Source organism: Sander lucioperca, chromosome 9 (genome assembly GCF_008315115.2).
Source record: "Sander lucioperca isolate FBNREF2018 chromosome 9, SLUC_FBN_1.2, whole genome shotgun sequence".
NCBI lineage: Eukaryota > Metazoa > Chordata > Actinopteri > Perciformes > Percidae > Sander > Sander lucioperca.
Genome location: NC_050181.1, coordinates 25,135,541 through 25,159,282, shown reverse-complemented (window position 1 = coordinate 25,159,282; position 23,742 = coordinate 25,135,541). Strand labels below are relative to the sequence as shown.

The following is a 23,742-nucleotide window of genomic DNA, read 5'->3' as shown; positions in this document are numbered from 1 at the left end:
ACTTGTACACTACACAATGACAATAAAGTTGAATTAATATTAATAAGGACAGAGTAGCCTAAATCAGGGGTCTTCAATGTTTTTTTAAGCCAAGGACCCCCTTATCTGAGAGAGGGATAGAGCAGGACCCCCTACTACATATTTTATAAAATTAAGTTGCATATTTAACTGGGCCTACTATAAAAGCTTAAAGCCTTTATACATATACAATTTTAGTGCATAGAAAACTAAGCTATACAAAATAATTGTTGGTATGATTTTATAAATCCTGTTTTAATATTAAACATAGGCCTACGTGTGACACAGTGAATCCTTAGGATGAACTGGATCTGTGGATCTTACATATGGGCCAGTAAGCCTATCATTATCATGTCTTTTTTTCACAAATAGGCTGATTTATATTTGCTAATAATCTGTTGAATTCATGTTGACATTTACATTTTTGAAAAAAAATTCAAAAGTTGCAAAGAATCTCCCTTCATTTATTTTTCCAGATGAAGGTCTAGTACCAAAAACGTTGCCTTCTATTAAATTTTTTTTGCAAGTTAGAATTTTGACCTACTTATCCTCCTCTGACGCACCTGTCTCACCTTATAGGTGGGCAAAGTATTTTTCTGTACTTAAAAAAACTTTTTAAAAATCAACAATAATTTGGAGGCCACCCCCTGCAGTAACTCTGAGGACCCCCTGTTGAAGATCTGTTACTACCAATTTCCAAAAAACAAAAGAAAAGCAATCATTTCTTTACTTTAGTTCCCTTAAAAGAGGAACTCAAAATGACTTAAAGCCACTAGTCATGATGTACTACACCTTTTGTTTTTATGATACATCTTTCATTTTATAAAACATGTTCTTAATAACTAAAACATGCTGAGTCGACCTGAGTTAACCTCCACTACAGCTGAGATTAGCAGGAGGAAGGCGCCCTCTTGTGTTGTGCATCGGGGTTCACATTTTGATTTGTTGTGATGTTAACTTCACCTAATTAATTCTGACTTTTTCAAGTCTGTGTAATAAATCTGCTTTATTGACTCAGTGCACAAAGAAAAACGTTGGTTGTAAAAAGCAATAAGTCATAAAAAAGATAGATATGGTTATTTCAGTGTTAACTAGAAAAAAACAGGAGGGAGGGAGAGCCTGTGTGAGACAGAGGCAATAACACAGAACATTAACAGTAATAATACATTGTTTACATTTCTGTAAGCACATAAGCACCATTCAATTAAAATATGACTGCGAACTAAAATAAAACGGCACATTTTAGTTTCTGTAGTTATTACCAAAGCATTTAACAGTAACAAATGGGGAAAATGTGAAAAATGACATTGCAGTTGAAGTTGTGCGCCCCAAAAAATGTCTGCCTGTGCCACTAAAATTTTCAGTTTAGGGACTACTAAAAAAAAACTCTCATATCAGTGTCACATTTTCTCCTTCAGCATTGTAGGATACCCTGGAATGAAGACAAGAAGAAAATACTTTCTTCGTGTTAGTTTATTGATCTTGTAAATTCAGTTTTGTTCACAAAACCAATATATTTGATTAAAATCTCAGCGATGTAAAAAAAAAAAAATAAATAAGGGAGAAGTGCCAGTTAAAAAAACAAAACATTTACAAAACAACTAATGAAAGTATCAGCCATAATGTTTGACTGCATCCTGATCTCTGTTGAGCAGACAACAATGAGCTCTAATCTATAATAATGTAGACAAAATGGGTCTTGTTTGAGAATTCGAAACACAGAATTTAACCCATTGTCCATTGACTGACTTCTGTCTATTTGAGTTTACTGAACTTGGCAGTGGCTCCACAAAAGAAAAACAAAAGTCCAGCATAGAGCGGCTGAGTGAATGTGGTCTGGACTCTGTGGAGGAGAGTCATGGTTTCAGAGACGCTGTAGAAGGACAGAGTACCTGCCCTGTGATCCAGGTACACTCCTACTCTGGAGGACACAGGACCTGAGAAGAGCGTTTGGACTTTGTTGTGCAAGAAACTATTTGAATAAGTGTCTAACGCCCAGGATTTGTCATTCAATCCAAATGCACATTCACGGAAGCTCATTCCTCTGCTGATGTCATTGTATGCGACTGCTACCTGAACTCCCCTCCCTGTCCACTCCACCTCCCAGTAACAACGTCCAGTCAGACTCTCTTTACTCAGGACTTGTCGACATCCAGTGAATCTGTCTGGGTGACTGGAACAAGACTGTTCTTCTATGAGTAATGTAGCTTTTCTGTTCCTCTCAGATAACAACATATGTGTGTTCGCTGTGTTTGGATCCAGTGTGATTTCACATGAATATTTTAAGAATTCAGCTCTGTTCTTGGGCTCTGATTGTGGATTTGGCAGTACAACATCCACTTCAGTCCCAGGCGTTGAGAGGTTTGTCCACAGGTCGCTCACAGTGTCTTGTAGTTTGTCTCTGACTTCTGACGCGCCCGCTATCAAATAACCAAAGTAGCGCATAGGACGGATATTGATGCTGGATGAGTCTGTAGTTTCACTGAGTGGTGACAGTGAGGAGTAGTTGTGTAGAAACTGGGTGTGATCCTCTGTGTGTGAAAGCTTCTTCAGCTCAGCGTCTTTCCTCTTCAGCTCAGTGATCTCTTGATCCAGCTTCTTCTGAAGATCTTTGACTCGACTCAAATCAGTTTTCTGCTGCGATCTGACCTGCTGTTTCACATCAGAGCGCCTTTGCTCCATGAGACCGATTAGTTGAGTAAATAAATTCTCTGTGTCATCCATTGCTTCATCAGCATAGCTATTAATAGCCTCCACCTCCTGTTGAAGCAGCTTCACATCTTTCTCTCTGTCCTGGATTCTCTGCTGGATGTTTTGTTGACTCCCCTCGAGCTCTTTCTGCCTCTCAGTCCTTTCTGCTGCAGCTGAGACTGTGTCGTGGCCTTTATGTTCATCCACAGTGCAGAGATAACAGATACACTTCTGATCAGTACGACAGAAAATCTTCATCACCTCATCATGATGAGAGCAGATGTTCTCCTGGAGATTCTTGGAGGGCTCCACCAGCTTATGTTTCTCAAACGCAGAGGAGTTATAATGAGGCTGAAGGTGTTGATCACAGTAAGAGACCAGACACACCAGACAGGACTTGAGTGCTTTCAGTTTTCTCCCAGTGCAGACATCACAGGCCACATCTTCAGGTCCAGCATAGCAGTGATCAGCAGGAGCAGCTTGGAGTCCAGTCTTCATCATTTGCTCCACTAAATCTGATAACATGGTGTTTTTCCGCAGTACAGGCCTCGGTGTGAAAGTCTTTCTACACTGGGGACAGCTGTAGATTTTCTTCCCATCCTCTCCATCCCAGTGGCGTTGAATACAGTCCATACAGTAGCTGTGTCCACAGAGAATAGTCACAGGATCCTTCAGTAGATCCAGACAAATCACGCAAGAGAAAGTTTCCCGAACCAGCTTAACACGTCTCTGCGCCATTTCACCTCGTAGCAGTGACTGTGAGTTTCTCCAAACAGAAATAGAAGTCTGTGCGCAGGTCCTTTTGCTCCTTTTTGTTCCCACTTGCAGACCAGTGAGCGGGAAGCCAACATGCTCAGCGTGGAGCTGGCTGTGTTTATGATCAGGAAGAAGAGGGAGGAGTTATCAGGCTTTCATGCTTCTAGCAGGAGGAGGAGGTTTCTCTTAAAGGGGCAGCGCAGGTTTCACTGTGTTTTTATACATGCTGTGAAGATTAGAACTAACATGTAATTATATATCTACATGTGGAGTTCATTCAATCAATTTTAGTTCACAACAATTAAAGCTTACACTGCAAAGATAAACTATACTATTAACAAGAGTATTTTTCACACTTTCTCTCTCACTTTTAACAGTGAGTGCTCTTGAACATGCAGTAGAGTAGAGCTGAAGTTTTGAAAATGGGGTCCTCAGGAATGTAGTTGACCTGGTAGTTGCCTCATTTTATTGCTTTTTATACTGTAAATATCTGACGGTGGTGACGAATATGTGGGACACATTTTGAGCCACCACAAAATAATAGTAAATATTGTTCAAAACTCACTGTTTGTAGTTTTTAATACATATTGCAATGTACTCTTTCATGTGGTAAAGATATTATTCAATTCAATTATTACTTTTTTTTTTTTTTTTAATCAAGGTGAAATGATTATCTCCTATCCGAGGTTAAAACTGATTCTGTAGGCAATGGGTCAGCATATAATCATTAAATTAATACAAATTTGAAATAAACCTATAAAAGAACCTTACATATGTGCAAAAGTCCCCCTGGTTATAACCTCGATTCTTTTTATTCATGAAAATGTTATTAATTTCCAACAGAATTAGCACTTTTCTTAGTGGGACATGTTTTTGGCAACGTTTCAAGAAGCAGTGAGTTGTTAAAGAAAGTGCTGTGCAGAAGAAAAAGAAGAGTGAATAAAAGAGCGAGATAATATCATGTATAATGTACAAAGTGTGCAGACAGGACTTTATAAAAGCATAAAAGCATAAACCCATATAACCACAATCTTTCTCTAACATAATCACACTGTAGTTTCCATGTGCTGATATTGTAGAAAACAAAGAATTGTTAAAGCTCCACAGACAATATTCCAGTTTTGCAGAATGGTCTAATATTGATGTTCTTGTTTGGTGTTACATTTTCACCATCTAAAAAACCATCTTTTTTTTTGCTCTTTCTCTGATGTTTTTGTCACTTTTTCCCAATTTTTGTGTCACTTTTTCCGATCTTTTTGTCGAATTTTTCTGCGCTTTGACATTTTTCCCCACGTTTTTGCATTTTTTTTATATAGCATTTTTTCAAATGCTAGCCTATATAATTGAATAAAACACCCAAATTCAATGAAAGTAGTGAACTGATCATTTATTTGACTTGTGAAGAGCGTTGTATGGAACCATCCACGTTATTATTTTTGACAATTTGGATGAAACCCCCCCAATTTCTGATATAGAAACTTTTTTAAAAATGGGTCAAATTTGACCCGAGGACAACAGGAGGGTTAACACAGTGTTTTGTTTTGTTTCTGGACTAAAACTTCCTCAGTTCTACTCTCATATCAGTTTGAACATTTTGTCTATCAGCTACGTACGATCCACTGCAATGAAGTCAAGAAAAAAATACTTTGTTCATGTTTGTTTATTCATCATTAGAACCCGGGGGCTGTTGCACAAAAGTAGAATGAAGAAATCCAGGATAACTGAAAAAGCGCAACTTGACTTAGTGTGATCCGCTCATCGCGGCTTAATCGGTTGCACGTTTGCCGAGCCAGGATGAGAAGGTGAAGCTATGTCAAGTCAGGTGTAGATAGCTGGGATTAATGCCGCGTTCTATTTACCTCGCAACTCATTTTTTACGAGGTCAAAGTCGTAAACACGCCCCCTGACCTCGTATTTACGAGCTCGGAACTCGTACAACCTCGCAGTAGCGCGAGTTCAAAATCCAACGTGGCTGCCCCCTGTATCAACAGTTGTGAAAGCTGCAGTAACATAAAGTTATAAGCACTTATGTCTTATTTGTGTCTCACTAAATCAGTCGTTCACACAGGCATGTCCAACTTCTATCTGTGGACATGTTGTTACGTTGTTTGCATGCACAAAAAAACGGCGTAATGCGTTGTTACCAACTGGTATTGCTAACAATAGCTAACCGGGCTAGAGCTAATGAAAACAATGAAAATCCGACTTTTAAATAGAACGCATTCAACTCGGGTATGACGTCATTCCCAGCTCCGGCTTCCGAGTTCCGAGGTAAATAGAACGCGGCATAAGTGCTCGTTCACGGCTTTCTTAAATAGACCACAGTATCGATCACAGATTTACTGATGCCGAAATGGAAAAGACGCGTGCGGCATATGTTTCACCCGCTGAGCAGCAGCTTCTAATGGAAAATTACAAGGAGGTGAAACATATAATATGCAAAAATGGAAATACGGCTGTTGTTATCAGACAGAGAGAAAAAGCCTGACAGACAATAGCGGAACGACTGAATGCGTAAGGATTTAAAAAGATCTACTTACTAGTCACTCCACATTTTTACAAAGTTGTAGGCTACACTCTGTTTTAATTGCTTTTAATATGCTTGTTTTATGTGTTGGTTTTATTGCTGTATGTATTTTTATGTGCTAAATGTGCTGGTTTTACTGTAAAGTGTCTTTGAGTAGCCTACCATGTAAAGCACTATATAAATAAAATGTATTATTATTTAGCCTACTTTGCCTTAAAAGTGAGCAGAGGGAATTAATGTTCCTCGGGAAATTTACCCTAAGGACTAGGCTTAATTTCAAACCCTTATTCACAATGCGAGAATAGGTTTTACAACCATATGCACAAATCTCTATAAGCTGTCTAATTCTAAATATCTTTCTACAATTGATGTTCATACAGAACAAACATGACATTGAGAAAAAGAAGTAAGTGACTTCAATACACACTGTAAGCATATCTGTAAAACAATGTATTAATCATGTTTTTTTTTCCTCTCTCCCAAGCTCCAAGCTGACAAGTGACAGCACCAAAATAAAAAGATTAAGAAGCGTTGTGGCGTTCCCTGTGTGATGAATGTATACTACATTATATACGTTATTGGTCCAGTGATGTGAGACTAATTGAGAAGGTTATGAAACCAAAGTAAGCTATAATACCTAATAAAAAAAAACATTAGGCCTACGTATTAAGGCGTAACACAAACTATCCTTTATCAGAGGACAAGCAACAAGAAAATGAAATCATTAATGTATTGGTCTCTGACCAGTCTGCCATTAATGTCATCTGGGAATATAGCTGCATTGTCCCACTTTATCTCCGTTGCCAGTGCAACCATTTCTAACCATCTAAACAACTGCAATAGTAGGATTTAAATCAAACTCGTGACAGCAATAGTGACAAGTAATGCATGTTAATAAAAATAAAGCAGAACACATTCAGAAGACAACGGAATATCTGTTAAAACATGTTTATTTCAGATCATAGATTTAACACATAAGACACCGGGATTAATTATTAAAATACATCTCCATGGTTACTTGGCTGGTTTAATTCAACCTGCTTTTGTGCAACCAAGTCAAAGCTAAATTCAGCCAGGATAACATGAATATCCAGGCTTAATCCCTTATCCTGGTTTTGTGCAACAGCCCCCAGTTTGTTCACACGTCTCAAACAATCAATATGTTGACCAGAATCTCAGCCAAGTAAAAGACTAATGAATTATCCCCTTTTTGTTCATGATCACGATAATTACAGTTTAATAATTGCTCACAGGTCTACCAAACAAATAAATGTAAATGTCATTGTAGATTTCTTTAGATTTCTTTAGAAAAGCGGTGAGAACAAAAAAAAATCTACAATTACGGGAACCTACAGCCTTAAAATGCATCGATTCAAACATGAATTAAACATTTAGAGCAAAGAGAGGTTAACATTTTCATGCATGAAAACTACCCTGTTTAGGGTAGGGTAGAAGTGTCACCTAAAGAAACTCAAACATTTACATTTACAACTAATTCAGCAGAGTTACTTAAACAAATTCTGCTTTAGAACTCAACAGTGCTTCCATAACAGTAAAACCGAACTCCGGCGTAGAGAGGCTGAGTGAATGTGGTCTGGACTCTGTGGAGGAGAGTCATGGTGTCAGAGACTCTGTAGAAGGACAGAAGACCTGCACTGTGATCCAGGTACACTCCTACTCTGGAGGACACAGGACCTGGGAGCTCAGTATCTCTATTGTTGTGAAAAAATATATAATTACAACCTTCGTAAGAATATAACGCCCACGATTTGTCATTCCATCCAAAGACACTTTCTTTCCTCCCTGCTCTGCTGATATCCTTGTATGTGACTGCGAAACACATGCTCCCCCCTTTATACTCCACCTCCCAGTAACACTGTCCAGTCAGACTCTCTTTACTCAGCACCTGAGGCATAGTATCAAATCTGTCTGGATGACTGGAATATGTTTGTTTTTCTTCCAATAATGTTGCTTTTCTGTTCCCCTCAGATAACATCACACCTGGTCTTGCTGTGTTTGGATCCAGTGTGATTTTCCGTGAATATTTTAACAATTCAGCTCTGGTCTTGGGTTGTGGATTTGGCAGTAAAACATCCACTGCAGGCACAGTCAGTGAGATGTTTGCCCATTTGTCAGTAAGAACGTCCAGTAGTTTAACTTTGATTTCTGCCACAGCCGTTATCACATCCTCAAAGTAGCGCAGAGGACGGCTAATGATGCTAGATGAGTCTGTAGATTCACTGAGTGGTGACAGTGGGGAGTAGTTGTGTAGAAACTGGGTGTGATTCTCTGTGTGTGAGAGCTTCTTCATCTCAGCGTCTTTCCTCTTCAGCTCAGTGATCTCCTGCTCCAGCTTCTCCTTAAGCTCTTTGGCTCGCCTCACTTCACTTTTCTGCTGGAATCTGATATGCTGCTCCAGAGCACGGCTTCTGTACTCCAGGCGACGGGTAAGAGTGTAGAAGACGTTCCCACTGTCCTTGACTGCTTTATCAGCATAGCTATTAATAGCCTCCACCTCCTGTTGAAGCAGCTTCACATCTTTCTCTCTGTCCTGGATTCTCTGCTGGATGTTTTGTTGACTCCCCTCGAGCTCTTTCTGCCTCTCAGTCCTTTCTGCTGCAGCTGAGACTGTGTCGTGGCCTTTATGTTCATCCACAGAGCAGAGATAACAGATACACTGCTGATCAGTACGACAGAACATCTTCATCACCTCATCATGATGAGAGCAGATGTTCTCCTGGAGATTCTTGGAGGGCTCCACCAGCTTGTGTTTCTCAAACGCAGAGGAGTCATAATGAGGCTGAAGGTGTTGATCACAGTAAGAGACCAGACACACCAGACAGGACTTGAGGGCTTTCAGTTTTCTCCCAGTGCAGACATCACAGGCCACATCTTCAGGTCCAGCATAGCAGTGATCAGCAGGAGCAGCTTGGAGTCCAGTCTTCATCATTTGCTCCACTAAATCTGATAACATGGTGTTTTTCCGCAGGACAGGCCTCGGTGTGAAAGTCTTTCTACACTGGGGACAGCTGTAGATCTGCTTCCCATCCTCTCCATCCCAGTGGCGTTGAATACAGTCCATACAGTAGCTGTGTCCACACGGAGTAGTCACCGGATCCTTTAGTAGATCCAGACAGAACGAACAAGAGAAAGTTTCCCGAACCAGCTTAACACGTCTCTGCGCCATTTCACCTCGTAGCAGTGACTGTGAGTTTCTCCAAACAGAAATAGAAGTCTGTGCGCAGGTCCTTTTGCTCCTTTTGGTTCCCACTTGCAGGTCAGTGAGGGGGAAGCCAACGTGCTCCGTGTGGAGCTGGCTGTGTTTATGATCAGGAAGAAGAGGGAGGAGTTATCAGGCTTTCATGCTTCTAGCAGGAGGAGGAGGTTTCTCTTAAAGGGGCAGCGCAGGTTTCACTGTGTTTTTATACATGCTGTGAAGATTAGAACTAACATGTAATTATATATCTACATGTGGAGTTCATTCAATCAATTTTAGTTCACAACAATTAAAGCTTACACTGCAAAGATAAACTACGGAGCCCCCCTGGTCCCACTTTGTAAAAAAAAATTAATTATAACTATCTCGTGGCCTCAAGATAGTAACTCGTGGCCTCAAGATAAGTGTATATAAAAGGAGAATGCACAATGGAGCAGCTTTTCTCCCCAAAGCAGAGAGTGCATCAAGACATGTAAAGGAATATAAATAATAATAGAAGTTGGTAAATAAACAAGTATATACATGTAAAAAGTATAAATATAGGCTATAAAATATGAAGAAGAATTATAAAGGACTATGGATATGCAGTCTCACGGCAGTTTGTGTAAATGTCACGTTATTTTCTCGGGGAAAGGACGCCGGGAGACGGCTGGGAAACGGACGAAAATGATGCTCTGTAAGCTGGGAGGCGGCCGCAAGGCGGCCCGCTGGGGACGCGCCACAATAACGGGATGGAGGAGGTTGGGTTTTAGGAGAAACTCTCTGCACTCTCTGCTTTGGGGAGAAAAGCTGCTCCATTGTGCATTCTCCTTTTATATACACTTATCTTGAGGCCATGAGTTACTATCTTGAGGCCACGAGATAGTTATAATTAATTTTTTTTTACAAAGTGGGACCAGGGGGGCTCCGTAATAAACTATACTATTAACAAGAGTTTTTTTTCACATTTTCTCTCTCACTTTTAACAGTTGTTAAAAAGTGCTGTACAGAAGAAAAAGAAGAGTGAGTAAAAGTGTGCAGACACAACTTTAGAAAAGCATAAACCCATATAACCACAATCTTTCCCTAACGTAATCACACTGTAGTTTCCATGTGCTGATGTTGTAGAAAACAAAGAATTGTTAAAGCTCCACAGACAATATTCCAGTTTTGCAGAATGTTCTAATATTGATGTTCTTGTTTGGTGTTACATTTTCACCATCTAAAAAACACCATTAATGTCTTTATGTGTCCATTAATGGATTTTTTGGGGGGAAAATGTCATCATTCAAATGAACTTAGGAAATTAGGCATTAGGTGCATTAGGAAATGCAAAATTAGCACAGTGTTTCAAGGCCATTTCAACCTTTAAATGTTCCAAATATTTTATACATTAAAAGATGATATACTTTAAAATCCCAATGAAACTTTGTAATCACAAGGACAAGGTCAGGTTTAAAGAGTCAAAGTACAGGCTTATCGAGGCGCTGTGAGAAGTCAAACTACTCTGAGAAAATCCAACCGCAGTTCTCTGCAAAGGACTCTGCTTCTGCATGAAAGGCTGTCAGACAGACAGACCATAATCTACAAACCTAAAGCAGCCCATGAAAGAGGGACGCTGTGTTCCCACGGTCCAACAACCAACCACCGCTGGTAAACTTTGAAAAATTGCATTTTGCACGGCTACATGTAAACAGGAATATTAGTGGAATATTCACTTTCATTAGCCATGTAAACAGCTTAGTGGGACTATCGTCTTTTTCGGAATAAGGGCAAAAACCAGAATATTATGAGCATGTAAACCTAGTCATCGTGTCAGCAGCATTACACTGTTGTTTGTAAGATGATTAATGGGGCAGGAGAAAAGGAAAAAATATAGTTTAGCTACACAAATTTGTGGCAGATATTATTATATCAATGTTACTAAACCACTATAAGTCAATAAACTATAAAATATACTTTCTAATTCAAGAATTTATTTAAATATAATCACAATTAACTAACACAATTAAACTGTATGATCATTGAAAAAGCTAAGTAAAGATAATATTGTTTCTGAAGTTTTGGGAGTTTAAATTAAATGATATAAGGGTTTTAAGGCAGATTCTGATTCCATATGTTTAAAGTTGACGTGTATGACAAAAATGAAAATGAATGAAATACAACATTACAATCTGAACTAATACAGACTTGTAGACATATACAGGCATTTCTGTGACGTGTGGCTGTCACATTTTCTTTAGTTTTGAGCAAAATTTGGATAGAAATCCAATAGGTTTATTTGTATTTATAAAATAGTTTTTTGAACATTAAGTAAATCCTGGTTCACAGCTAAGCTCAGACAGCTCAGGGTGGAAGAAGCATTCAGGAGTGGAGGCAAGAGTCAAAGTCCAGGTTTAGCAAGGCTGTTAGAGAAGCTCAACGACTGTACTCGGAGAAACTCCAACAGCAAACGACTCTGCTTGTGTCTGAAAGGGTCTCAGAGAGATCAACAATGGCCAACCTTAAGTCCCCCCCACTCTACTAATGGCTTGTGCATGTCTAACGAATGAGTTCTATTGTCGTTTTAATGGGACAGTCCTGACACCAACGAGGCGATGGACGTAAACAGGCCTTTCAATAGACAGAAGAACCCCCACGAGATGATTAAGGCTCCCTATAGGACAAAGCAGGTTTTGAGCTGCTAGGGCGGCTTAATGTAAATGTTATCAATGAAAATGATGCCCTTTACTCTAGGGCTGCACGATATGAGGAAAATGTCTAATTGCGATTATTTTGACTGATATTGCGATTGCGATATGATTCACGATATTGGAAGGAATCATTGTTTTTGTATAATTATTCTCATTTTCACTGAAAAGACGGGACGTCTCTGCAGCACCACAATACTTCATTCAGAATGGTTTGACACATATTTTGCCATTAGCAAATATTTTTGCCTCCCTGCAATTTGGATATTGCACTAGTCCATATTGCGATTTCGAAACAATTACGATTAATTATGCAGCCCTACTTTCCTCGCAGCCTTTCTCTTTCTAAGAGCACGCTAAACAACTTGAGGAAGAGAACAGAACAAACGTTGTTTAACTTCACAGCAGAATAACAGTAGGTTGAGGACGGGTGATTTCTATGATTCAACAACAAAAAGATGCAACTGGTCTGATCGAGGCATCTTTAACTAAAAAAGGCAGTGCAGTGTGCCTTGCCTTTTGCAACCTGCACACACAATCTGTTTGATCATGGCCTAATGGGGCAGGAAAGAAGGAGAAAACATAGTTTTGCGAAACAAACAGTCTGTGTTCTCTTTTCCATCTCATCAAATACCGCTGCGTTGTCACAGCCCTCGACGGCTGATGAAAATCAGCTCAAAACTTGAAAACTTGCATCAGTCGATCCTCACCTTTGACCTTCTCTGAGAAGTCACAGGTCAGGATCTGTTGTTTATTTCGAGAACAGTTGAAGGCATGCACACCACAAAACCAGCTGTGAAATAACTACTAACTATTAAGTACATTTTGGATCTTTTCCTTAAAAATCTTAATCTAATCTAAATAAAACCCTTAAATGCTCCTAGTTGGTAGGTCAGCAGTCTTTACTTTCTGGTAAACTTTTATTATTTTTTTATTTAGCCTACATTTAAAGCGTTAGTGCGTAACTTTTTGATATTAATGAACGTCCATTACTTTCAAGCCGTTGCCAACTGAGTTGCTACAAAGCTAATTAAGACTATCAGCTCCACACAACTCTCTCTGTGTTTCTCAGTATGACTATGTTCAGAAGATTGGGGCGTCCGGGGAGTTTCCCGCGCAGAAACTCGAGTCCATCATGTTTTTTTTAATCCTCCGTGTCCTCCTTGGCTACTAGCAACTGTGTGGAAGAGAGTGGGGGTGGTGCGGAAGGCTTGTATCAAGCAGAATAAATACTTTTACTTTTAGGACTTTTAGGATTTTAAATACAGATGTTGTAGTTGTAATTAAGTCATTTAGTCATATTGGTGCTTTTATTTAATTAAAGGATCTGAATACTTCTTCCACCACTGGGAATCCAAACCCAGGCCGATTATCTGGTTGGTGTGTCAGGGCCTTTAGAGAATTAGTCTTCCTATTTGCAAATATCTTGACTAGCTAAACTATCTGATGTACGCAACTTATACATAACAACATTTTAGAAATTACTGAAATAACAATCGTGATTTTCTTTTTTCAAAAGAAAGCGCTTATATCTTTCGGACAGCATTACCACCGAGGAAAACTGATGGTCGTTATAATATAGAAATTAATCATCAAGATCCTTATCTTACACTTTAACAAGTTATACTGTTGTAAACATTTAAAATGTTGACTACGCATAAATGTGATTAAAGTGAAGTGTCACCAAGCCCACTTGATCTCTTTAGTCTATATAGTATTCTCTGTCTCTTATATTTCGTTATTCTCTTAAGTTTTTAAATGTGCACACAATTCGATTATCTGAGACTTTGCAGGAGGATGTCCTAAAAGTCAAGACGCAAAAACAACACAAGCCCAATCTGTGATAAAGCATCCTGCCACATGTGGTCAGTCTGGTACCATGTTGTTAATGACTGATGAATGCTGTTCTGCTCTAAACATGAATAGCATTTTGTAGTTTCAGGAGGAAGACAGCCTCAGTTATACTCTCATATCAGTTTCACAAGTTGTCTATCAGCTTTGTAGACAATAAAGCCAAGAAGATAATACTTTGTTCAATGGTTGTTTATTCATCATGTAAATGTTAAAAATGGACATATTCACTTCATCAACAGCCAATCCAACAGTCACTATGTTTGACCAGAATTTCTGCAATGTAAAAGAGAATGATAAATGATCCCCTTGATTGATTACGATCAAGATAATTTGTCAAGATAAACACAGGTCTGCCAAACAAATACATGTAAATGTGGTTATAGATCTTTACAAATTTAGAAAATGTTGATAACAAAATATCTACGATAAAAAAGGAACCTGCAACCTACAAATGCATCGATACAAATATTCAAACATTTAGAGCACAGAGAAGTTTACATTTTTATGCAGAGAAATGTCCGTTCAGGTAAAAAAATAAAATTAAAAAAAAACATAATCATGGGCAATGATTTACCCCTCGTGGCTAAACAGACAGAGAGCCACCTTAAGAAACTCAAACATTTACACACAACAACTAATGAGAATATGTATGTTTGATTGACAGCTGATCTCTGTGCAGTGAAGAAATGCCACAATAATCTTCTCTCAGCAACAAAGTGTAAGAGTTAAAACAGATTTTAACCCTTAAATAACGTCAGTCTATTACATTTTACAGAACTCAGCAGTATCTCCAATATCGTAATGAAAACTAAGTCCAGCGTAGAGCGGGTGAGTGAATGTGGTCTGGACTCTGTGGAGGAGACCCATAGAATAGGTTTCAGAGATTCTGTAGAAGGACAGAGTACCTGCGCTGTGATCCAGGTACACTCCTAGTTTGGAGGATGGAAGAACTGAGCTGAGACTGCTATCATTGTTGTGATAAAATATATATCTGTCTTCGTCACATGTTAATCTCCAAGATTTCTCATTGTGTCCGAATATACATTCATCTGAGTCCCCTTTTCTGGGGTTATCCTTGTATGCAACTACCACATCAACTTCACAGCCTCTCCACTCCACCTCCCAGTAACACTGTCCAGTCAGACTCTCTTTACTCAGGACCTGACGCATAATATCAAATCTGTCTGGATGACGGCGGTATCTCTGTGGTTTTTGCGCTACGGTTACTTTTCTGTTCCCCTCAGATAAAACCAGCTCTGGGTTAACAGTGTTTGGATCCAGTGTGAGTTTGCGTGCAAATTTTAAGAATTCAGCTCTGGTCTTGGGCTCTGGTTGTGGATTTGACAGTAAAACATCCACTTCAATCACAGCCTGGGAGATGTGCGTACACGTCTCATACAGAAGCTCCTTTAGTTTGTCTCTGACTTCTGACACAGCCGCTGTCACATCCTCAAAGTAACGCAGAGGACGGATACTGATGCTGGATGAGTCTGTAGATTCACTGAGTGGTGACAGTGAGGAGTAGTTGTGTAGAAACTGGTTGTGATCCTCTGTGTCTGAGATCTTCTTCATCTCAGCGTCTTTCCTCTTCAGCTCAGTGATCTCCTGCTCCAGCTTCTCCTGAAGCTCTTTGACTCGACTCACTTCAGTTTCCTGCTGCGATCTGACCTGATGAGTCACAGCAAAGCTTCTGTAATTAATGAAACGGATAAGACTGGAGAAGATCTCGCCATAGTCCTCCATTGCTTTATCAGCAGAGCGATTGATAGCCTCCACCTCCTGTTGAAGCAGCTTCACATCTTTCTCTCTGTCCTGGATTCTCTGCTGGATGTTTTGTTGATTCCCCTCGAGCTCTTTCAGCCTCTCAGTCCTTTCTGCTGCAGCTGAGACTGTGTCGTGGCCTTTATGTTCATCCAGAGTGCAGAGATAACAGATACACTTCTGATCAGTACGACAGAACATCTTCATCACCTCATTATGATGAGAGCAGATGTTCTCCTGGAGATTCTTGGAAGGCTCCACCAGCTTGTGCTTTTCAAACGCAGAGGAGTTATAATGAGGCTGAAGGTGTTTCTCACAGTAAGAGACCAGACACACCAGACAGGACTTGAGGGCTTTCAGTTTTCTCCCAGTGCAGACATCACAGGCCACATCTTCAGGTCCAGCATAGCAGTGATCAGCAGGAGCAGCTTGGAGTCCAGTCTTCATCATTTGCTCCACTAAATCTGATAACATGGTGTTTTTCAGCAGGACAGGCCTCGGTGTGAAAGTCTTTCTACATTGAGGGCAGCTCTGGATTCGCTTCCCATCCTCTCCATCCCAGTGGCGTTGAATACAGTCCATACAGTAGCTGTGTCCACAGGGAATAGTCACCGGATCCTTTAGTAGATCCAGACAGATCGAACAAGAGAAAGTTTCCCGAACCAGCTTAACATGTTTCTGCGCCATTTCACCTCGTAGCAGTGACTGTGAGTTTCTCCAAACAGAAATAGAAGTCCGTGCTCTGACTCAACAAAACTCAGGTCCTTTTCTTCCTTTTGGTTCCCACTTGCAGGTCAGTGAGCGGGAAGCCAATGTGCTCCGTGTGGAGCTGGCTGTGTTTATGAGCAGGAAGAAGAGGGAGGAGTTATCAGGCTTTCATGCTTCTAGCAGGAGGAGGAGGTTTCTCTTAAAGGGGCAGCGCAGGTTTCACTGTGTTTTTATACATGCTGTGAAGATTAGAACTAACATGTAATTATATATCTACATGTGGAGTTCATTCAATCAATTTTAGTTCACAACAATTAAAGCTTACACTGCAAAGATAAACTATACTATTAACAAGAGTTTTTTTCACATTTTCTCTCACTTTTAACAGTTGTTAAAAAGTGCTGTAGAAGAAAAAGAAGAGAGTAAAAGAGAGAGGTGCTATGTATAATGTAGGCTACAAAGTGTGCAGACACAACTTTATAAAAGCATAAACCTATAAAACCTAACATAATCACACTGTAGTTTCCATGTGCTGATATTGTAGAAAACAAAGAATTGTTAAAGCTCCACAGACAATATTCCAGTTTTGCAGAATGTTCTAATATTGATGTTCTTGTTCGGTGTTACATTTTCACCATCTAAAAAACACCATTAATGTCTTTATGTGTCCATTAGTGGACCATTTTTGCGTTTGTTTTTGTGCAAACAACTAATGAGGAAAAGGCCCAAGAGTCCAGAAGTATTTCCACAGCCTTTGTCTCTGTTACAGTTGTTACATCTTGGGCGGAGGACTCCCTCTCTTTTAATATTGCTTCATTTTTGGGGAAAATGTCATCATTCAAATGAACTAAAAACTGCAAAATTAGCACAGTGTTTCATGCATTATCTACTCAAGGCCATTTCAACTTTTAAATGTTCCAAATATTTTATACATTAAAAGATGATATACTTTAAAATCCAATTCAAACTTTGTAATCACAAGGATCAGGTCAGGTTTAAAGAGTCAAAGTACAGGAAAGGAGAAAATCCAACGGCAGTTCTCTGCAAACGACTCTTCTTCTGTATGAAAGGCTGTCAGACAGATCACCATCTACAAACCTAAAGCAACCCACTCTACTAACGACTTGTGCATGGCCAATGACCTGAATCAATACTGTGGTTTAAAGTCAATAAGACAATGAGGCAGTCCTAACACGAACAATGACTCTCTCCATCTTGGAGAGGGATGTTAACAGGTCGTTCAAGAGACAGAAGATCCGCTGTAGAGCAGCCGGACCTGACTTTGTCTCTCCCTTCACCCTGAATCAAGCCTGATTCATTGTTCTGCATTTAATCTACGCTGTAGGCGGGACCGTTGGTATGCGCAGATACGGATCCTACACGTACCCTATGCCGTACTCTATGCCGTAGTCCATGCCGTAGCCTGACATATACCTCTCCAGAAATGTAACTACACGTTGGGACGCAGACCACAACGACTATGATAGGTCCGCTTGGCGTGGCTTGGTAGCGTTGCATTTCCTCCTACTCATTACGGGGTTATACTTTTCAGTGAACAACATGAAATCAGAAGATGGTTAACTTTTCCTGGTAGAGCTTTCCGACCGTGGTCAGCTTGCTTCTCCGTCTCAGCCGCCTGAGTCGGAACACGCTCCCGAAGCTAACCCCTGTTACTCTCTCATACGCTCTACCACTCTTTCCCCACAGAGGGAGAGATTCGATAGAACGACACAGACATGCCAACGCTCAAGTATAAATCCTTACAACGGCGTAGGCCACTAACGTATGCTACGGCATAAGCTCTGCGTAGAGAATACATACAACCATAAATCAGCCTTTATGTGGATCAGCTTTCTCCGGTCCACACATCACTGGAGACGTGGACATAGAAAAGCTGCATGATTCATACTTGAGGAGTTTAAAATTGTAATTAAAAAATAGTTAACCTCTGTTTATAGACCAAGCAAGCAATGCTGGTTTGAAGGGCTACTGCAATGTCTTGTCCTAGAGAAACTCACATATGTTGTTAAAGGGAAATATAACATTTTTTGTAAAGATTTGGGGCTCATTTATGCAGTTTCTGGAGGGGATTTCATTGCGGCTTTGTAGTCTACTGTTTTTTTTTAAAGATTATTTTTTGGGGCTTTTCCCTTTATTATAGTGACAGTGGATAGACATGAAAGGGGGAAAGAGAGATAGGGGATGACACGCAGCAAAGGGCCGCAAGGACTCAGCCAACATGGGGTGAACGCTCTTACTGGGTGAGCTAGAGGCCACCCCTGTAGTCTACTGTTTTTATATATATAAAAAATATTTTATATATATATATATATATATATATATATATTTGAATGTGGGAGCATTCTATATGGACACAAAGTGTGTCCATCTGTGCACATTTGTCACTCCTTAGTGTTATTCTTTTCTTTTCCTTAAACGCCATGATGAGAGTCAGTCAGTTACCTTAACAGTAAAACATACCTCTAACATCTCTACATTTGGAATATCTTCAACATAGGTTGACATTAAAAATAGGTGGCAACTTAAAGCGTAACTCTCGCCAAAATGCAACCTAGGGTCTTTTTATGAATGTACCCAAGTCAAAATTTCATTTAAAAGCATATTTAGGACAGAAGCGCGACTTTTAAGATTTACCGTATTTTTGTTTTTCGGTCAAATGGCCTTTTGAATGGGAGTAATAGGGGCACTTTTATGCTAGCCTCAAAATAGCTATTTTTACACTAAGAAGGCTGTAACTAAGCTTTAGGAGCTTTCCGTCTTAACTCTCCTCCCTATTACGTTGCATTCAGAAAACCTTTCTTTTTAGTAAACTCTGTGAACACAAACAATGTTGTCAATGCTTTCGTTAAGGTGTAGAGCCCCTGGTGATACTTGGAGCAAAGTCTCATGTTGTGTCGAGCCTTCTTAGTGTTTTAAAAATAGCTATTTTGAGGCTACCATAAAAGTGTCCCCTAGCACTCCCATTCAAAAGGCCATTTGACCGAAAAACGAAAATATGGTAAATCTTAAAAGTGGCACTTCCGTCCTAAATATGCTTTTTAACGAAAGTTTGACTCGGGTACATTCACAAAAAGACCCTAGGTTGCATTTTGGCGAGAGTTACGCTTTAACTTCCACCCATGAACTAGCTAATTAATCGCCAAATTATTTCAGCTCTGTAGGGTTTTTTGAATTCCATCCTTTATTGAAGAAGAAAAACCTCATGGTGGAGGATATCAATTCCCTTACATCAGTTTCACGTTTTCTCCATTAGCTCCAAGCAGTGGTGGGATGTAACTAAGTACATTTACTTAAGTACTGTACTTAAGTACAAATGTTGAGGTACTTGTACTTTACTTGAGTCTTTTCTTGTCATGCCACTTTCTACTTCTACTCCGCTACATTTCAGAGAGAAATATTGTACTTTTTACTCCACTACATTCATCTGACAGCTTTAGTTACTAGTTACTTTACGAATTAAGATTTTTGCAATCAAAACACATGTAGTTTATACAATCTGATGTTTTATTATAAATTAAACTAGCCAACAATATAACGGCCTACAAGTCCAGCTGAAATTATGAGCAAATTAAACAGTTGATTGACAGAACTGTTTGGATTGTTTCCACTTTCTAAAATGTGAGGATTTTCCTGCATTAAGTACTTTTACTTTTAATACGTTAAGTGCATTTCCCTGAAGATACTTCCATACTTTGAATTAAGCAATATGTTTAATGCGGGACTTTTACTTGTAACAGAGTATTTCAACAGTGTGGTATTAGTACTTTTACTCAAGTAAATACTTCTTCCACCGCTGGTGAGGTGTAGTAAGTAATTTAAGTACATTTTCCTGATGATACTTACATACTTTTACTTAAGTTACATTTTCAATGCAGGACTTTTACTTGTAGCAGAGTATTTTTACAGTGGGGGTGTTTGTGCTTTGACCTAACCATTGTGTTGTCTTCACCATCGTCCATGTCATTCTGGGTCAAAATTGAAAAATACACTTTTTTTGGAACTTTTTCTGACATTTGTGTTGCTTTTTCTATGCTTTTGGCGCTTTTTAAAAGTTTTTGTCCCTCTTTTCAACGCTTTTGTTATTCATGGTAAATAAACCTATTTTAAATGACATTATACCTATTTTTTGAGTTTGAAAAGCAGAAATTATGAATTATTTGGACTAATAGAATAGTTCAGATCAGAGGATGTTGAGTGAATCACAGACTGGTTTATGTCAAAGTTTTGGTCAGGATGCTGTTTTGAAACCATTTCAAATGCTATTAAATTAAATACAACAACCAAAATTTAATGGAAGTAATCATTAATCTTATCTGCAAAGAACATGGATGCATGAATGTATTGTATATGTTGTATAGGTTCCATACAACGTACATGCATCCATGTTATTTTAGGGCAATTTGGTTGAAAGAAACCCATATTTCTGATATAAAAAACTTTGAAAACGGGTCAAATTTGACTGGAGGACAACACAAGGGTTAAGTAACGGACCAGAGATAAATAGGAAAAAATGGCTTAGACCCGGGAGGGTTAAACCTGTCCAGGTCTCCATTCTTTAAAGCTTCTTTCTTAGCTGTCTGAGCTCGCTGTGAACCAGAGTTTACGAAATATACAAAAATACATCACATTATCCATCAGCTTTGTATAATACCCTGGAATGAAGACAATAAGAAAATACTTTGTTCATGTTTGTTTAATTATCATTCAGTTTGTTCACAAGTCCCATCAGTAAAGGCTGTTAAATGTACAGAATAATGGAGAATCTCCTTGATTATGATCATAGTATCATAATCATCACATCAATCATGTTACACAAAAACACGTAAATGTGATTATGTACTGTATTTCTTTACACATTTACAAAAGGGATGAGAACAAAATATCTACGATAAAGGAGTCTGGTGCTTTCTCTCTTCAGACCCATGCAGTGGAAGAGACACAACAACCTACAAATACATCGATACAAATATTCATCAGACATTTAGAGCTCAGAGAAGTTTACATTTTTAGTTCAGGTCAACAAATAGTGATAGCCTCCATGGCTAAACAGACACAGGAAGGAGCACCGCATGAAGAAACTCAAACATTTACACAACAACTAATGAGAAGATGTCAAAGGACATCCCATAATGTTTGATTGACAGCTGATCTCTCTGCAGTGAAGAGATACCATAAATCATCTCTTAGCAAAAAACGTTAAAAAACAAGACAAAATACGGTTTAAGAGTTAAAACTGAATTTAACCCTTTAATGACTTGACTGTCTATTTGACTTTACAGAACTCAGCTGTTTCTCCAAAAGAAGTGAAAAGCCAGTCCAGTCCAACAGCATAGAGCGGCTGAGTGAATGTGGTCTGGACTCTGTGGAGGAGAGTCATGGTGTCAGAGACTCTGTAGAAGGACAGAATACCTGCCCTGTGATCCAGGTACACTCCTACTCTGGAGGACACAGGACCTGAGATGGGAGTTTGGACATTGTTTGCAAAAAATGTATAACCTTCTCTGTCACGATATAATACCCAAGATTTGTCATTGTATCCAAATGCACTTTTATGCCAGTTCCCTGCTCTGCCCATATCCTTGTATACATAAACTCCTTCCCCACTCCTCTCCACCTCCCAGTAACAACGTCCAGTCAGACTCTCTTTACTCAGGACCTGCCAACATTTAACAAATCTGTCTTTGTGACTACGATAAGACTGTTCTCCTTTAAGTAATGTGGCCTTTCTGTTCCCCTCAGATAATAACATGTGTGTGTTTGCTGTGTCTGGATCCAGTGTGAGTTCAAGTGAATATTTTAAGAAGTCAGCTCTGGTCTTGATCTCTGGTTGTGGCAGTAAATCATCCACTTCAGTCCATATTGGTGACACATTTGTCAATTTCTCTCTCAGAACCTCCTGTATTTTATCTCTATCTTCTGCAACAGATGCTTTTACATCCTCAAAGTAGCGCTGAGGACGGATATTGATGCTGGATGAGTCTGTAGATTCACTGAGTGGTGACAGTGAGGAGTAGTTGTGTAGAAACTGATTGTCATCGTCTGTGTCTGAGATCTTCTTCAGCTCAGCATTTTCCTCTTCAGATCAGTGATCTCCTGCTCCAGCTTCTCCTGAAGTTCTTTTAATTGACTCAATTCAGTTTTCTGCTGGGATCTGACCTTCTGCTTCACATCAGAGCTTCTTTTCTCCATGAGACGGATCAGCTCAGTGAAGATCTTCCCACTGTCCTCCACTGCTTTATCAGCAGAGTGATTGATAAACTCCACCTCCTGTTGAAGCAGCTTCACATCTTTCTCTCCGCCCTTGATTTTCTGCTGGATGTTCACACATCTTTCTGCCTCTCAGTCCTTTCTGCTGCAGCTGAGACTGTGTCATGGCCTTTATGTTCATCCACTAAGCAGAGATAACAGATAAGCTGCTGATCTGTACGGCAGAACATCTTTATTACCTCATCATGATGAGAGCAGATGTTCTCCTGGAGATTCTTGGAGGGCTCCACCAGCTCGTGTTTCTTTAATGGAGCCACATCATAATGAGGCTGAAGGTGTTTCTCACAGTAAGAGACCAGACACACCAGACAGGACTTGAGGGCTTTCAGTTTTCTCCCAGTGCAGACATCACAGGCCACATCTTCAGGTCCAGCATAGCGGTGATCAGCAGGAGCAGCTTGGAGTTCTTCAGGCTTCTTCAGTTCCTCCACTAAAACTGCTAACATGGTGTTTTTCAGCAGTACAGGCCTCGGTTTGAAGTTTTTCCTGCACTGAGGGCAGCTGTAGATTTTCTTCCCATGCCAGTGACGTTTAATACAGTTCATACAGTAGCTGTGTCCACAGGGAATAGTCACCGGAGCCTTCAGTAGATCCAGACAGATTGAACAAGAGAAGCTTTCCCGGTCCAGCTTTACTCTTTTCTGTGCCATTTCACCTTGATAGTGACTGTGTGAGTGTTTCACCAGAGTCTGTGCTCTGACTTAAGTGAGAACTCTGTTCCTTTTGTTACTGCTCATATGCTAATGTTCACAGAATAGATGTTGTCAACTCCTGCTCTTTTACATGTTGGTTACATCCATCTGCACACTTGCACATCAGTGATGGGGAGGGAACAAGAGGACATGTGCTGGCTGTGTTTGAGAGCAGGAAGAAGAGGGAGGAGTTATCAGGCTTTCATGCTTCTAGCAGGAGGAGGAGGTTTCTCTAAAAGGGGCAGCACAGGTTTCACTGTGTTTTTATACATGCTGTGAAGATTAGAACTAAAATAAAATTATATACATATATCTACATTTGAAGGTCTTTCAAGCACTTGTATGTGGCTAACACTGCAAAGATAAGAAATACCACTATCGGAAATTTTGTATAAATTTTTTCAGATTAACAATGGCTGATGGATCATCCGTAATACAGTAAATACAGACATGCATTTTTTGATAAATACATCTTATACTGAGCATTGTGATGCGCTGTTCTGCTCACATTAACCCTTGTGTTGTCTTCCCGTCGACCATGCATCTTTTTGTATTTCTGGG

General features: G+C 39.5%; 4 protein-coding genes across 4 annotated transcripts; all 4 read right to left on the bottom strand.

Annotated features, from left to right (window-relative positions):
* Positions 1 to 1,473: 1,473 nt before the first annotated feature.
* LOC116044007 (tripartite motif-containing protein 16-like) lies at positions 1,474 to 3,688 on the bottom strand. The gene has a single exon (XM_036005498.1). The coding sequence runs from the start codon at positions 3,445 to 3,447 to the stop codon at positions 1,774 to 1,776; it is 1,674 nt and encodes a 557-aa protein (XP_035861391.1). The 5' UTR covers positions 3,448 to 3,688; the 3' UTR covers positions 1,474 to 1,773.
* Positions 3,689 to 6,997: 3,309 nt separating this feature from the next.
* Positions 6,998 to 16,437, bottom strand: LOC116044011 (E3 ubiquitin/ISG15 ligase TRIM25-like). The gene is made up of 2 exons (XM_031291067.2): positions 16,240 to 16,437; positions 6,998 to 9,233 (listed from the first exon to the last, which is right to left on the bottom strand). The coding sequence occupies exon 2, from the start codon at positions 9,177 to 9,179 to the stop codon at positions 7,518 to 7,520; it is 1,662 nt and encodes a 553-aa protein (XP_031146927.2). The 5' UTR covers positions 9,180 to 9,233; positions 16,240 to 16,437; the 3' UTR covers positions 6,998 to 7,517.
* Positions 14,495 to 16,246, bottom strand: LOC116044009 (tripartite motif-containing protein 16-like). The gene has a single exon (XM_031291066.1). It carries the CDS (start codon positions 16,178 to 16,180, stop codon positions 14,495 to 14,497), a length of 1,686 nt encoding a protein of 561 aa, XP_031146926.1. The 5' UTR covers positions 16,181 to 16,246.
* LOC116043949 (E3 ubiquitin/ISG15 ligase TRIM25-like) lies at positions 16,251 to 23,179 on the bottom strand. Its single transcript, XM_036004857.1, has 3 exons — positions 22,650 to 23,179; positions 17,588 to 17,651; positions 16,251 to 16,326 (listed from the first exon to the last, which is right to left on the bottom strand). Exons 1-3 carry the CDS (start codon positions 23,137 to 23,139, stop codon positions 16,251 to 16,253), a joined length of 630 nt encoding a protein of 209 aa, XP_035860750.1. The 5' UTR covers positions 23,140 to 23,179.
* Between the last annotated feature and the right edge of the window lie 563 nt (positions 23,180 to 23,742).